The sequence below is a fragment of the Siphateles boraxobius genome, unplaced genomic scaffold, assembly GCF_051911475.1.
Source record: "Siphateles boraxobius isolate OS27281-9 unplaced genomic scaffold, OSU_SipBor_1 46, whole genome shotgun sequence".
In the NCBI taxonomy this organism is placed as follows: domain Eukaryota; kingdom Metazoa; phylum Chordata; class Actinopteri; order Cypriniformes; family Leuciscidae; genus Siphateles; species Siphateles boraxobius.
Genome location: NW_027509097.1, coordinates 2,068,303 through 2,083,526, shown reverse-complemented (window position 1 = coordinate 2,083,526; position 15,224 = coordinate 2,068,303). Strand labels below are relative to the sequence as shown.

Sequence of the window (15,224 nt, the reverse complement as noted above, 5' to 3'; positions counted from 1 at the left end):
ATTACAGAAGCACTGTTGTGAAATTATCAGAAAATGCAATTTTCTTTAGCCATTTTTTTATTGAGGACATGCATGCACAAAACTGAAAAACAAAAAATACATATTTACAGAATGAACAAGAAGGTAGAAAAGACAATCCACTGATCGCTATCTCTCAGCTTCACTGACCTTCACCTTCAACTCTGAAATATCACATGAAAATTACAGTACATCTAATACGGAGGATTCCAGCAAATACTGGTTAAGACTGCAAAAGACTGTTGCATTACAGGAATATAAAACTCAAAAGAATTAAAAACTTTCATCTGGATTCAAAAAGTGACTGTTCCTCACAGTAACACATTGGCATGTGTTTGATCTATAGATTGAGAGCACCAAACGTTATCTTAGGAAACATACAAAAAATGCATTGATTTCTGCATCTGTGTGACGAGTCTCAGCTCGATGACATCTTACTTTTCAAAACTGACTGTAAATCGTGTATGCAGTTAGACGTAGAAGTCTGCAATCCATTTTTTTGCTCTATTCTTAGATAAAACATTGACAAACCTAACGATAACGGTTTCTTTTTTAATATCTTATATCACTAAGACCCTCATTTTTCTTTAAAGCACAATGGCAGAGCACAGCCTCTTAAAGGTGAAGTATGCCATTTTTGCCACACTTACTGGTGCAGAAAACACACTTGCCCTTTAAACGTCTCGTCGCAGGAGGAAAGCACTGGTTTAAAAGGCAGCACTAGAATGAGATCCATTCAGTGGTTCACAAACACACAACAATCACTAGCCGTCTTTACGCCATCAATGCTATTGCTACGCTAAAGCAGATTGGATTCTGGGTGACTCTGATCGAGGAGCATGCTACATTATGAGTGAGTCTGACCAGAGGAGGAGGCAGATTACATAGTGAATATGAATTCATGGAAAGCTATATTGAGTTGCTGCATAGCCTATTGGGTCATAGTGAGTGTATGGATTTATTGGGTTAAATATTTGCATGATATGGGTAATATAAAACTGGAAGCTGAAGGAGGCGGAACTGTTGCTGTTCATGAGAGGGATGTGATATTGGAACGGCCTCCAGGAGGCGCTACGATCCTCTGTGCCGTACGTCGGGGGATGTGGTCATCCTTTTGAGTGCCTTTGAGTAAAAAATGAAGCAAAAAAGAGAAAGGTTGAAACTCATTGTGTTTTTAGTGCAATGCACAGAGTTGACTGTAATAAAAGCACGTCTGTTTGAACTGCACTTGATTTAGGACACAGAGCCTCACAGATTATACATAGTGAGGGGTTTCAGCAGCGTTTTTTTTTTTTTTCATTCTTTTTCTACGGTGGCCGAGAGAGCTCAATCCGCTGCAACTGAAGAAAACACATGCAAATAGAAAAGCACAACATCATCAGTTTCACAACACATGTGTACTTCAAATACTCACAACACAACCAAATACAGAAACGCGCTGCAAAAGTTACGAACACGGCTGGGACATGCTTATAGCTCGCGAGCATCCCTATGCCCTACTCCCTTCAGAGGGCAGAGCCCTTGAAGTCGGGACTTTGTAGTGAGCAGGGCATTATGTGTGCCATTATGTAGCCGTTTGGAACACACTATGTGAAGGGACCAACGAAAGATAACGTAATATCCTCATTATTTTCACCTGGGATGTTCCCATGACAAGACAACGCAGCACGGCGTCCATCAGCTGAATAGCTGTTTCTTACGACAGAAATTTCTTATTATTACTGTGTTAATATAACTTTTGTATAAAAAGTATATTTATTTGCAACAAAGTTTTTAAAATATGCGTTATATATCTGTGTGTGTGTGTGACTCAAATTTAAAACTTCTCATCTTTGGACCCTGCATTACTAACTTATGAAGCTTATTTAAACATAACATGACAAAATGTGTACAATGTAACAATCTATGTGATGTATAAATTAATATCTTGCACTCATGTAAACCCTCTATTTTATTTATTTATTTATTCAACTCATTGTTAACTCTTTTTTTCTCATTTGTATATACCATATACAAAATGTATATGTTCAAAGTTATATGTCATATCTGTATGTTTTGCAACAAAAAGAAAAAGTAGACTGAGCTATTCATGTCCCAGCTGGGTTCGGAAACATTTTCGTTGTGGTCTGCGCTTTTTGTAGCGCGTTTCTGTATTTGGTTCTGTTGTGAGTATTTGGAGCTGTAAAACTGAAGATGTTTTCTTAATTTGCGATGTTTTTTTTCTATTTGCATGTTTTTTCTTCAGTTGCAGTGCGTTGAGCTGTCTTGGCCACCGTATTTTCCTCCATAGATATTTTTTGACCAAGGTCCAAGATAAATCATTATTTCATATTACAATACATTACAGTGCAATGCTAAATTACAAGGACTGTGAACTTAACATCTTTTATGAGGGGATGAACAACTCATGAAGCATTTTGAGTGATGTAATCAATATAAATCTACTGATTATTATAAAATACGCAATTTGTTTTAAGTACCTTGGTGATGAGAAGTAATTTTTGATTTTTAAAAGCCTTTTTTATTCAACTTTTTTTTTCATGATCTCAGAAATGAATTTAAATTAAAATTATAATGTTGAGATCATAAGAAAATTATTATTATTTTTAAAGAAATATTTTATGCTCACCAAGGTTGCAATTATATGAAAAAAGTGAAATATTATATAAAATAAGTGTTTTATATATTTGATATACCTTTTAAAAAAATGCAATTTATTCTGGTGATGAGATCTTTCGTCACTCATAATTAATTTAATGCATAATTCTTTACTAAATAGAAGTATTAATTTATTTTAGAAACAACTGGAACCAAAACTATTGAATGGTACTGTATATATGACTTTCGAATAGTAGTATAATTAGTTAATATAATACTATATATGTAGATAAGACTATAACAATGGAATTTAAAAAATGAATAAATGATTAGTACAAATATTAAATACATCCTCTGCGGAGGAAATGAATGGGATTTTTACTTACAGAACCCCTGTCACTACAGTAAATACAGTAAGACGGAGCAAGAAACCAATAACACAGGTGCTTACCAGATAAAGTGAACCCAGATTGGTGCAAATTTCTGGACGGTCCCAGTGGGTTCTTTCCTGGACATGAGGGCCCCCTAGAGGTGGGAGTGGGTGGTACAGATTTGGTCATACTTATGACATCATGGACGGGGCCATCATAGTTTCCTCTAGGAACACCACGGGCATCAGCCATCTGCAAAATAAAAGATTTGATCATGAAAGTGACCCTTCAGAATACAGAAGTTGAGTCTTTTTAAACGTTAAAAGCCTGTGAGGGTGTTAGGTCTTACTTGACCCCTGGAATGAGTGAGTCAGCATTCATAAGCACACAGACATTCTTACCCTGCCCCGGGCCTTGATTCTCTTGTAGACATAGTCGGGATAGCCTTTTCTAGGGATGAAGCGGCCTGAACCCTCTATCACATTGAGCTTCCCGTCTTCCAGAACGATCCTGCCCTGACTGATGACCAATACAGGAAAGCCTCGGCACTCCATTCCCTCAAAGATATTCACTTCCACTGTCTGCGGCGCACACATATAACAAGGACAGAGGAGTTTACATTTCACGTCCACAAAATTCCAATAGAACATTACAAGGATTTAACAGAATTCTGTTCAGTTCAGAAAAAATTCTACTGTAGAACAATTCCCACTCTAAATCAGTAGTTGAATAAGTATAATGATGTTGGATACATAAGAATAACTGTTAACTGGTTATCTTTTTTTCGCCTCTGAGAAATTCTCATACCAGGTTGTGAGATTTGGCCGAGAAGGTTTTCGTCTCCTTGGTGTTCCAGATTACAATGTCAGCGTCAGATCCAACAGCGATCCGGCCTTTCCGCGGATAGAGGTTGAAGATTTTTGCAGCGTTTGTGCTTGTTACTGCAACAAAATCATTCTCGTCCATTTTACCTGTGGCCTATGCGACAAAAACATCAGTGAAAAACTGCTATTAAGAGAGCTGTCACATACATACAAATGCTAGCATTATTCTTTTGTTGATAGTCTTTTGTTGTGTACTAAAGTTCATGTTTGACCTGTGAATTCATCATGACCAGGATTTAAATATCACAGAATGTCTCTATACAAAGAATGTAAACGTTAAAGCGCAGTCGTTTGTAGTGTTGGAGTATATAATTTTTTAAAAACATTTTAAATGTATTGTTTTTTTATTTATCAAAAACATAAGGAAGACCTACAACAGCTTTATCCCAGACAATGCTCATACGTTCCTCGATGCCATTAGTCCCCTCTGGGATGAGGGTGAAGTCGTCTTTTCCAACAGCTTTCTGTGCCGTAGTGAAGGTGCATTGAGCACTGCCCGTTACCTGAAGATCCCCACTGGAATCATGAAACAGCAAAGTGAGGAATTTCAATTGTCAAATTAAAAATAAAAACCTTCAAAGTACTTGATACAGTTGATAGGCAGACATGGATGGATGGATGGATAGACACACACACAGATAGATAGATAGATAGATAGATAGATAGATAGATAGATAGATAGATAGATAGATAGATAGATAGATAGATAGATAGATAGATAGATAGATAGATAGATAGATAGATAGATAGATAGATAGATAGATAGATAGATAGATAGATAGATAGATAGATAGATAGATAGATAGATAGATAGATAGATAGATAGATAGATAGATAGATAGATAGATAGATAGATAGATGGATGGATGGATGGATGGATGGATGGATGGATGGATGGATGGATAGATAGATAGATAGATGGATAGATAGATAGATACACTGAGGGAGGGAGATAGATAGATAGATAGATAGATAGATAGATAGATAGATAGATAGATAGATAGATAGATAGATAGATAGATAGATAGATAGATAAATACACTGAGGGAGATAGATAGATAGATAGATAGATAGATAGATAGATACAATGAGGGAGATAGATAGATAGATAGATACACTGAGATAGATAGATAGATAGATAGATAGATAGATAGATAGATAGATAGATAGATAGATAGATAGATACACTGAGGGAGATAGATAGATAGATAGATACACGGAGGGAGATAGATAGATAGATAGATAGATAGATAGATAGATAGATAGATAGATAGATAGATAGATAGATATATAGATAGATAGATAGATGTGGATGGATGGATGGACAGACAGACACACAGAGGGAGGTAGATAGATGGATGGATAGACAGACATACTGAGGGAAAGAGATAGATAGACAGACACACAAAGAGGGGGATGGATGGAATGGATGGATGGATGTTTGCTGCTCACCAGGACAGCAGTGAGCTGAGGTAATCTGGAGTACTGGTGTCTGGGCTGAGAGGAGGAGACATGACAAACGCAGCAGCTTCAGCCCAGTGTTTGCTCCAGTAGTGCGATCCGTCTGTGCCAAGGCTGGCTGCTATTGGTTCCCCATAGATGACCATGCCTGAAAATTAATCAGAGCACATGACACAAATATTTCCTGCCTCTTCACATGGTTATCTTTGTGTTTCCGTTACAGTGTTTTAGAGCAGCTCTATCAACAGTCGTACCCTTTTTCCTGGCCTTGGCGATGACATCAGCAGCAGGTTTGCTCATCACCTTGGTGATGTAGAGAGGGCAGTTGGCCTGTTTAGCAATGGTGATAGCTCGATACACAGCCTCAGTCTCCACCTGGAGAAAAAACACCAAAACAGTGTAAACCAGTGGTAGAACAGGTTTGGATTTAAAGTCACCACGAAATAAAAACTTGAAATTCTTTTTTCTTTTTTTTTATGGAATATTGCTGTTTTTATCTGTTCAAATTTTTATATTCATGTGCTCTTATAATCTTTAATAAAAATAACTTCTCTCTCTTGCAGTGACATCTCTTGTCTTCTCTGATGACGTGTTTACTGCCACGAGGGCTGGGCAACCTGTCACTCACATGAGATTCACCAATAACAAAACCACAATGATCTAACCATCCAATCAATTCCCCATGGACCAAATCAAGTCCCACCCTAAGTTTTTCTTGTTTAAAAAGCTGTTTCATTCAAATATATATCCCACAAAAGGGAGGAAAAGACTATCGCAACTTCTGTTTCTGTATATACGTACTTGTTGTTTTTTTACTTGAAATATAGTTTCAAAATCATTCTGATGGTACACTGACTTTTAATAAGACAAATTGCTTATCCGAGTATATCCGAGTGAAACAGCTTCTTGAACAAGAACAAATTTAGGGTGGGACTTGATTTTGTCCTTCGGGAAATTATTGGTTGGTTGCGGTTATATAAATAATGTAATATTCCAAAAAAAAAAAAAAAAAAAGATTGTCAATTATGATTTCATGGTAAGACTAACCTCCTCTGGGTGGCTCAGTACGTGTCCCTCTGGACCAGTGATTCCCAGATCCAAAAGCTTCTTCTGTTCCTGAGATTACAAACAAAACCAAGTATGGAGAAAAAGACAGTTAGATGGAAAGAAACTTGTATATTTTATAAGACATTACTGAAATGCATTAGCAATTGAAGACATTTAGATTAAAGGGATAGTTCAACCAAAAATGAAAATTCTGTCATCATTTATTCATCCTCAAGTTGTTACAAACTGGTATAAATTTCTTTCTTCTGCAGAACGCAAAAGAAGATATTTTGAAGAATGTCGGTAATCAAACAGTTGATGTACCCCATTGACATCCATAGTACGGAGAAGAAAAAAATACTATGGCAGTCAATGGGGCCTCGACATCTTGTGGGTGAGTAAATGATGAGAATTTTCATTTTTGGGTGAGCTATCCCTTTAATGGTAACAATCATAGTTACCTCATCAATGATGTCACCATTTTCAGCATGAACCTGTGCAATGGCTCCCAGTTCTCTCATGGCACTAAACATCTCATAGATCTACAGACACAGAGAGTGTTTGCTCTTGGAAATATGATCTTTAAAACATACATTTCTGTTCAAAAGTTTTTTTCAGTAAGTAAAAAATAAATTCAAAAAATAATACTTTTATTCAGCATTGAATTTATCAAAAGTGACAGTAAATACATTTATAATGCTTCAAAGGATTTCTACTTCTACTAAATATGTTTTTTTGACTGTTTTACAATTTCAGATTGTACAGTACTTGTGAGTAATTAAAGTTGTACAATAAATTCAGAATCACATGGCCAACAAACCTGTGTATCAGAGCTCTGGTACTTGTCCTTATAAGCCATGAAGATGAGAAATGAGTTGACCCCTGAAAAGAAAAACAGAAATTTATTATTATAATATATCTTCCTAGAGCTGAATGCAAAATGTGTTTTTATGTGTTAAAAAAATAAACCACATAATTCAGAAAGCAAAAATATCAAAGTCACACCTGAAATCTCACATCACCTTTATCTTTGACCAGAGACTCCAGCTCCTCAAACAGCCCATCATGCCAGCGAGTGATGTCGATGTGCAGAGAGTAATCACAGCACGACCTCTTGTCTGCCGTATCCCTCCACTGGTCATACGCTGCCAGTAAACTATAACCCGGTTCAGGCACAACATGGTCAACTAAAGAAAGTGAGCAAGACGAGGAGAGCAGACTGATGAAAAACACATGCTTAATATACTGAGAAATAGACTTCTGTGTTAAAGTCACCATGAAATCAACATGGACAATACTTGTTTTTTATGGAATATTGCATTTTTAATATTTATTATAAATAATTTGTCCTCGCAATTTTCAACCAAAATAACTTCTACATCTAACCATCCAATCAATTCCCGGTGGACAAAATCAAATCCCGCCCTACATTTTTGCTTGTTCTAGAAGCAGTTTCACTCAGATATGCGTCACAATAGGGAAGAAAAGACTATCACAACTTCCACTTTATACTGACTTTAAAGGGGTCATGACATAAGAAATCAAATTTGCCTTGATCTTTTGCCATATAAGAGGGTCTTTGTACCATTAAAGCATCATGTAAGTTTCGCAGCTTAAAAAATCCTCCTCATTATAAGCAAATCATTTATTTAATCAAGAAACAAAAACAGCTTGTTTGGATATTGTGGGATTTGTGACATCACACGGGCAAAATACATTTGCATATGACTGCCTCCAGAGCAAGACATCGATGAACAGTTATACATTTTCGCACCATAGGCCCCGCCCACTGGCATTCAGTCGCTCACGGCTGACATTTGCCTACAGTACACCGGATGCGAGTGTCACGTCAAGACAAGGGGGCGTTGATACCGTTTCTAATGCAATATTGTGAGCCAATCATAACAGTGGCCGTTTACTGAGAAGCCTTAAAGAAGCCACTCCGTAAAAACAGATAATTTCAGATAGAGGGTCAGAGTGAGGGTTTTTACCATAGACGGCAAAAAAATATAGACGTAGTGTCCGTGACATCAACCGTAGGTTTCTGAAGAGCATTTTTGAAGCCCAAAGTGGGCAGAGCCGGCCTTTCGCCATCTTGTTAGAGCTTCACATCGCGTCACTCCCGGATAAATGAAAATGGGCAAAAAGGCGGGATTAGCTGAGGTGGCGTGATGGCTAACAGACAGCAGACAAACGGCTAGTTGTGACAGCAGCAGCAATCCACCCGTCACTCAAGTGGCCACGCCCTTAATTATGCAGAACTTTAAGGCTTAATATAATTTAAACTTTATAAAAAAATTCACCCCTCTAAGCTATATAGACCAAAACCACTTTTGGCTCCAGGCTGTAAACGCTTTTTTTTCTACTGTAAAGTCGGGAATTTAACATGGGGAGTATATGGGATTGATTTTCTATTTTCTCAAGTGGCCAGTCGGTGAATTGCACTTTAAGTCACTTCCGTGTTGGTTTCAAGAGAGAGACAGGGAGGTTGCCGCTTGGTTTTTACACATATATATTTGTTTTTTTAAACATATTAAAATAACAAAAAACAAACAAAAAAATCCATGTCCCCTTTAAATGCGTGCATAAATGGGTTGATATAATATTTTAAGCAATGACAGCAGTCTGAGATGCTATTATTCAGCAAACATTTTTTTCTTCTAATTCTTATATAATTATGCTTGCCAATTTTATGAGCTACTTATAAATGAGTAACTACTGTACATGGTTTTGAAGCATCAGAGTTTTGGACAAATAGACTTTCAATGGAGGGACAGAAATCTCTCCATTTCTTTCATTAAAAATATCTTCATTTAGGTTCAAAAGAAGAGAATTGGAATGACATGAGATAAGTAAAGACAGAATTTTAACTTTTGGGTGAATTATTCCTTTAAATACAGTTCAAATGAACAATGCAAACGCTGTAAATGAAACATTTCTCTGTCCTAAATGACTTCATAACAGTACAGTGGCATATCTAATGAAAGTTGAGCAGAAGAGAAGAGAACAGACAGTGACAGCGCTGTGACCCCAATTCTACTGATTGTATGTGTCTCGACAAGCTCTTATGCCCTAATACTGCGCACACACTTTTCTTTTTTTTCCCTTTCGGTCCACAGTAATGACTTACAGTTTGCACTAGATTTCCACTCTGAGTTTAATGATCTGTTAACTACTGTAAGTCTTCTGCTCTCTTCATATGAGATGACGTACTGATCATGGTGGTTCCTCCTGCCAGAGCAGCACAGGTGCCATGATAGAAGTCGTCTGCCGGAGTCATGCCCAGGTGAGGGGCCTGTAGACATGTGTTCACATCGATGCCTCCTGGGATCACGATGTGCCCATAGGCATCCACTGTCTTCACACCAGTAGGTACGATGAGGTTCTCGCCAATCTGCCTTCCAGTCAGAATAATACAAAATAAACATTTCTTGAGATGTTACTCATTTGTAAGTCGCTTCGGATAAAGGATCTGCTAAATGAAATGAAGGTCAAATATATAATATTGCAATCAAATATTGAAGCAATATACATGTAGATTTTAAAAATAAAGAAATCTTACTTAATGGTTCCATCTTCAATGTAAATGTCGGCATAAAATGACTGGTCATCATTTACGATTTTTCCACCTTTAATGATGAGTTTGTCACCCTGTGGGAAAAAAGAAGACTGAATTTAGTGCAGCATGTTGTGATGTAACTTTAAAGTGATTGTTCCACAACAAATGAACATTCGGATACTTACCCTTCAATGGAGCATAGAAGAATTAAGACCATTCGCATATGGACATATTTGAACTTTTTAACACAGGTTTGACATCACTCACACCAAGAAGTGGAGATGGATGTTCAATGTCAAGATACCAAAAACATCATTATATTTAACTCCGATGACTTGAATTTCACTGAAACTGTGCTGACCCAGTTCCAGAGACTTTTGGTTATAGATTTACAGTGATTTCAAAGCACAAGAGCACAAAGAGGGGCATAATGCACGCAAATCCTCCTATTAAGAATATGCAGCATTCTTTAAGGAGCTAATCAGAGAGATTATATCATTGAAAAACCAGACATTTCAAAACCCAGACAGAGATAGATAATACAAAAGAAAGATAACAACTCCATTCACTTTTCTGTTTACTCTATTAGTCATGCATGACTGCTGTGGTTTTGCATGAATGCATAGCGAGGAATGGTACTGACACTTTTAACTGTCCTTTTAATTGAGTCCAAATCATAAGCCTAGTTACATGAGACCACTGCATTCAGATGAAGCAATGCCTGTTCACTCAGCCTTGGCATGGAACTATGCCAGGCAACTGGGCTTGTTAGGGCACCCAGGCATGAAACATCATTCACGGTGCTGTTAGACAATGCCAACCTCATCTCAAAGCATCAACCCTAACTCTCACACAGAGAAAATCTCAACAGACATGGCTAAATAAAGAAATAAATAAACTTTTCTAGACTCTTGCTAAAGGGTATTTCACCACACTCACTGTGCCAGGGTGGCGTGCAACCCACAGAGCTTCACTTTAATGCAATGTGACACTTCCACGGGCGGCCCATCACTGGCACAGCCAAAATCCCTGACGAGTATTTCCGATTCTGGGCCACGATGTTGCTTGAGGAGAGACGAGACAGACAGAGCGAGGGTCTAGGACGTAGTGTGCACCAGGACGAGCCTTCACGTTACAGCATTGAATATACAGGGCCTTTAGTAAAGAATTATTGGATGAAGGAATATGCTATTATTTTATTATTTGCAACATTAAAAAAAATCAGATGTTTCCAAAATCATGCTGAGTATATGTGTTTCACTGTGCTTTGAATGTGGGTCAGACAGGGGACTCTAGCGGTCAGGCTGCAATGCCAAATTGTGCGGAAGGGAATTGGATCCAATTTGGCCGAGTTAACAGCGCTCTTCCCTGGGTTTTCTAGCTCCTGCAGTGCACATGGATGAATCCTCGCTTATTAACCCTTTCATTGTCTAAAGTCATTATATTTAGGTAAAGAATACACTAAAATCACTTTTGTTACTGGAACCAAACATGGTCAAGAACATATAAACAATAAAAGCAAACTTTCTTTTATTTAATGTACAATTGTTTTTTATACAAAATAACTATGATAGGGAACATGGGAAAACGTGCCCCTTTGTAATTTTCAATCCTAAAAAAAGTGCACCTGACTGTTCCACACTGCGAAGAACGTTATTTTAATAACATTATTTTAATGTTATTTTAACATACCGTACTGTATTTTATTTTATTATTTTATTTTTTACTCTAAACTGTTTTAATTATTCTGTATGTTATCTATTATTCTAAACTGTTTTAATTATTCTGATTTCTTTTGATTATTTTAATTTCTTCTATGTAAAGCACTTTGACATACCATTGTGTATGAAATGTGCTATATAAACAACTTGCCTTGCCTTGCCTAACAGAGAAATAATGTAAAGTGCTACAATGAAAACCTGTTAATTTACTTAATTTTAACATGACATTTTATGATAATACATGTAATTTTACCTTGATGTAAAAAAATGTTAAAATAAATAAATAAACATTGTTTACTGAGGATGTTTAATTATGTTTAACAAAGCAATTGTAAAATATTTATTTATATTAATATTTATATTAATGAAATTATTCATGTGGAGCAGGGGATTTCCATTACTACCTGTGTGATCGCATTTGTTTAGATAACATTTTTGTTTAAATCTTTATTTTTCTCAGCATTAAACTACTAAGCAATAAACAAACTCTTGTTACTTTTAATGCCATGTGTGTTATGATGTTTTGTGTGTGTGCAAAGTGCTCTGTCTTTTTGTAATTATAGATCACAATTGCTGTGGGGAGGCCAAAAAAGTCATTATGGCTTTACATTGTGTTGTGTCTATATTATTATTATTATTATTATTATTATTATTATTATAAGCATATTTTGATGCAAAAAGCACATTTTAATGTGTCAAATTAGTGGTACATTGACATTAAATATAGTATAGGAATATAGTGGTTACAACTGTAAAATGGGTTTTACATTTACCAAAAATGCTTTCAATAATGCTTGCCAGGGGCCAGGGCTCGTGGGCAGGGCCCCCAGTCACACGTCTAGGCCAGAGAAGAGATCCGAACGCTCGCGACGTGCGTGGAATTCTGCCATTGTGTGCACTGTGCGGAAATAGAGCAGCAATTGTATTGCTGAACATATACAGAAAAAAAGCGCATTTTATATTCACGAAGTCAGAACAACCGGCACCGATACGAGCCGACATGAATGAATGAATGAATGAGACACACAATGGACACGAGAAACCGGCATTAGCCTCCACCGTAGCACATTAAACACTGAACCACAGACCCATGCACAGCGTTTGCATTTCTCACATCACGAAATGCATTAGTGCAGCTCTTAAATGTTTACCGGCTTTCTGAGCAGTGCTTCGAGGACAGCAGGTTGTTGCCGGCGGCGGCTCACCCATGACTGCACAATAAAACCATCATCATCATCATCATCACTATGTCTTCGTTATGCAGCGAGCAAACATTAACCGGTGGCCTCGGGTTTTAATCGCTAACATTTCTTACCGTGACACGAGGGTTGTTCTTCTTGCCTGGGAAAGACATGGCACCGGTCTGGGAGCAGCTTTCTAAGCTTTGATTCCAGAGGACACGAGCGATGATGATGATGATCGAATCTTTGCTCACGTCAGATAAAGGCGCAGCGACGGGGCGCGTGTCAGTATTCGGGGTGTAGTTTAGTTTAAGATTACCGGGGTTCAATAGTCACAGTAGACAAAAGCACTCCAGATCCCCCACCCTCTATGTCTGTGTCTGCCCACCATCTGCTGCTTTAGTATTCACACACTCAGAGTCAGGGGCGAGGCGAGGCGGAACCAGCCTACTTATTCACACAATTCTTAAAAAAATGTGGACTTCCACAAATTAACTCATTTAATAAGAAAGTATTAAGAGAGTATGTATTTTACTCTTTGGATAGAACAAAGACAGAAATGCATTTTTTTTTTCAAGTTTTAAAAGTGTGAAAGAACATTTTATTTTTGGGTTACAATCTCAGAAAATCGTTTAGGCTACTTTATTAATAGGGTAAATTTAACTTATTGACGCACAAATTATTACAACACAAAGAAGAGAACATTAAAAATATATATAATCTTGCCCATTTATGTGTCTGTCAAATGCATTAGAAAAAAAAATTCAAATAAAATAAAACGGTTCAAAATCATCCATGCTGTTTTGATTGCAAGCAAAATGATTAAAATAACTGTATACACCATTAATAATGACAGATAAATTGTAGATATATATATTTCTTTTGTAATTTGACAACATGACTCTCTCTCTCTCTCTCTCTCTCTCTCTCTCTCTCTCTCTCTCTCTATATATATATATATATATATATATATATGTGTGTATATATGGCTAATTCAAGTTAATTGGGCCATCCCCAAAGCATTGTGTTCTAAATATGACAAGTTTCTCTTGCTTTTTATAAAGCTTTGAGACAAACATTATGTAAAGTGGCTATAAATTAAATGGCTACCAATTTAATATAGCCTATTTTAAACTGCAGTGAGATTTCCATGATCTACAGGAATAGTCGAAGAATATGTAATCACCTCTCGTCGCCCGTTCTGCACACGACTGGGTCCGGTTGGGTAAACCAGGGTCTGACCCTGTGAACTGCAGGACGGGCTGGACTGTGTTCGGTTCGGAGGGGTTTGACTCACGCTGGTGAAATCACTCATGCTCGACGTGTCGCTGAAATTGTCCCTCTGATCGTCCACTCGTCCCCGGGGGTTTCTCCTGGCAGAACTGGGGCTGTACGACTCAAAATTCAGGGTTTTATTCTCAAAAGCTCCTTCGATGTTACAGAACATCCCCCCGAACTTCACTCGGGGTTTAGGGCTCTCGGTGCCCAGTCTGGACAACAGGGAACCCTGGTCATCATCCGGTTGAAGGAGTCTTCTCTCAGCCATGGCTCACAGAAGAAATGGGAAGCTTGTTTGAAGAATCTTTGGACTAGTATTTCATGGACACACTTATTCCATGAGTGTCAGAGTGTGTGAGAGCGACTGTCATGCGTGCAGGTGCTGTTATAGGAGCTGTCCAGAGAGGCGTGGTGCTGAAATCCTCCACTCACTGGATTGGGAAGACATGAGCGCTCCCTCGAGATTATAAGGTAAATCGATTATTTTAAAAACAGTCCAATCAGAGAGAATCAATACTAAGTCATGCTTCTGACTCTTTAGAAAATCTCATTCACAAAAGAGTAAGTTTGAGAAGAGGAACTAGAAATTTCTTCTCCTGCAAATGAGTAGTTTACATGAAAATCAAGTCATCAAGTTTCAAGGGTGAAATTCATATGAATTTATAAGGGAAAGTGCATATTTGAAATGCTAAAATCAATCAATCTATCTATCTATCTATCTATCTATCTATCTATCTATCTATCTATCTATCTATCTATCTATCTATCTATCTATCTATCTATCTATCTATCTATCCATCCATCCATCCATCCATCCAAAAATCCTCTGCAATACAAATATTTTTATATTTTGATTTGAGCTTTCATAAAACAAATTATTATGAGATCATGAGAACTGCAAGTATAGTGATACAAAAATATAAAAATCTGTTTTTTATGAAAAGTAACACCTTCAAAAATGTGTTTGAATAATTATTTATCTATTCTGATCCTCCATCAGAGATCTATCAGCTCATGGGTTGCATTAGGAAATTGCAATTCATGTTAAAGAGACAGATGCTAATTGTACCAAATGCCTGCAGATGCCGTTTACAGTGTGTCTGGTC

The 15,224-nt window shown here is 37.2% G+C and overlaps 1 protein-coding gene across 2 annotated transcripts; it reads right to left on the bottom strand.

Annotated features, from left to right (window-relative positions):
- Positions 1 to 39: 39 nt before the first annotated feature.
- Positions 40 to 14,474, bottom strand: dpysl4 (dihydropyrimidinase like 4). 2 transcript variants are annotated; one of them, XM_077200304.1, is made up of 14 exons: positions 14,027 to 14,474; positions 9,942 to 10,030; positions 9,593 to 9,777; positions 7,402 to 7,566; positions 7,200 to 7,261; positions 6,841 to 6,921; positions 6,380 to 6,448; positions 5,587 to 5,707; positions 5,324 to 5,480; positions 4,246 to 4,387; positions 3,795 to 3,965; positions 3,389 to 3,568; positions 3,068 to 3,239; positions 40 to 1,140 (listed from the first exon to the last, which is right to left on the bottom strand). In XM_077200304.1, exons 1-14 carry the CDS (start codon positions 14,384 to 14,386, stop codon positions 1,049 to 1,051), a joined length of 2,046 nt encoding a protein of 681 aa, XP_077056419.1. In that variant the 5' UTR covers positions 14,387 to 14,474; the 3' UTR covers positions 40 to 1,048. The 2 variants fall into 2 exon arrangements, with proteins under 2 accessions (XP_077056419.1, XP_077056420.1); XM_077200305.1 differs by lacking the exon at positions 14,027 to 14,474 and adding an exon at positions 12,975 to 13,262.
- Between the last annotated feature and the right edge of the window lie 750 nt (positions 14,475 to 15,224).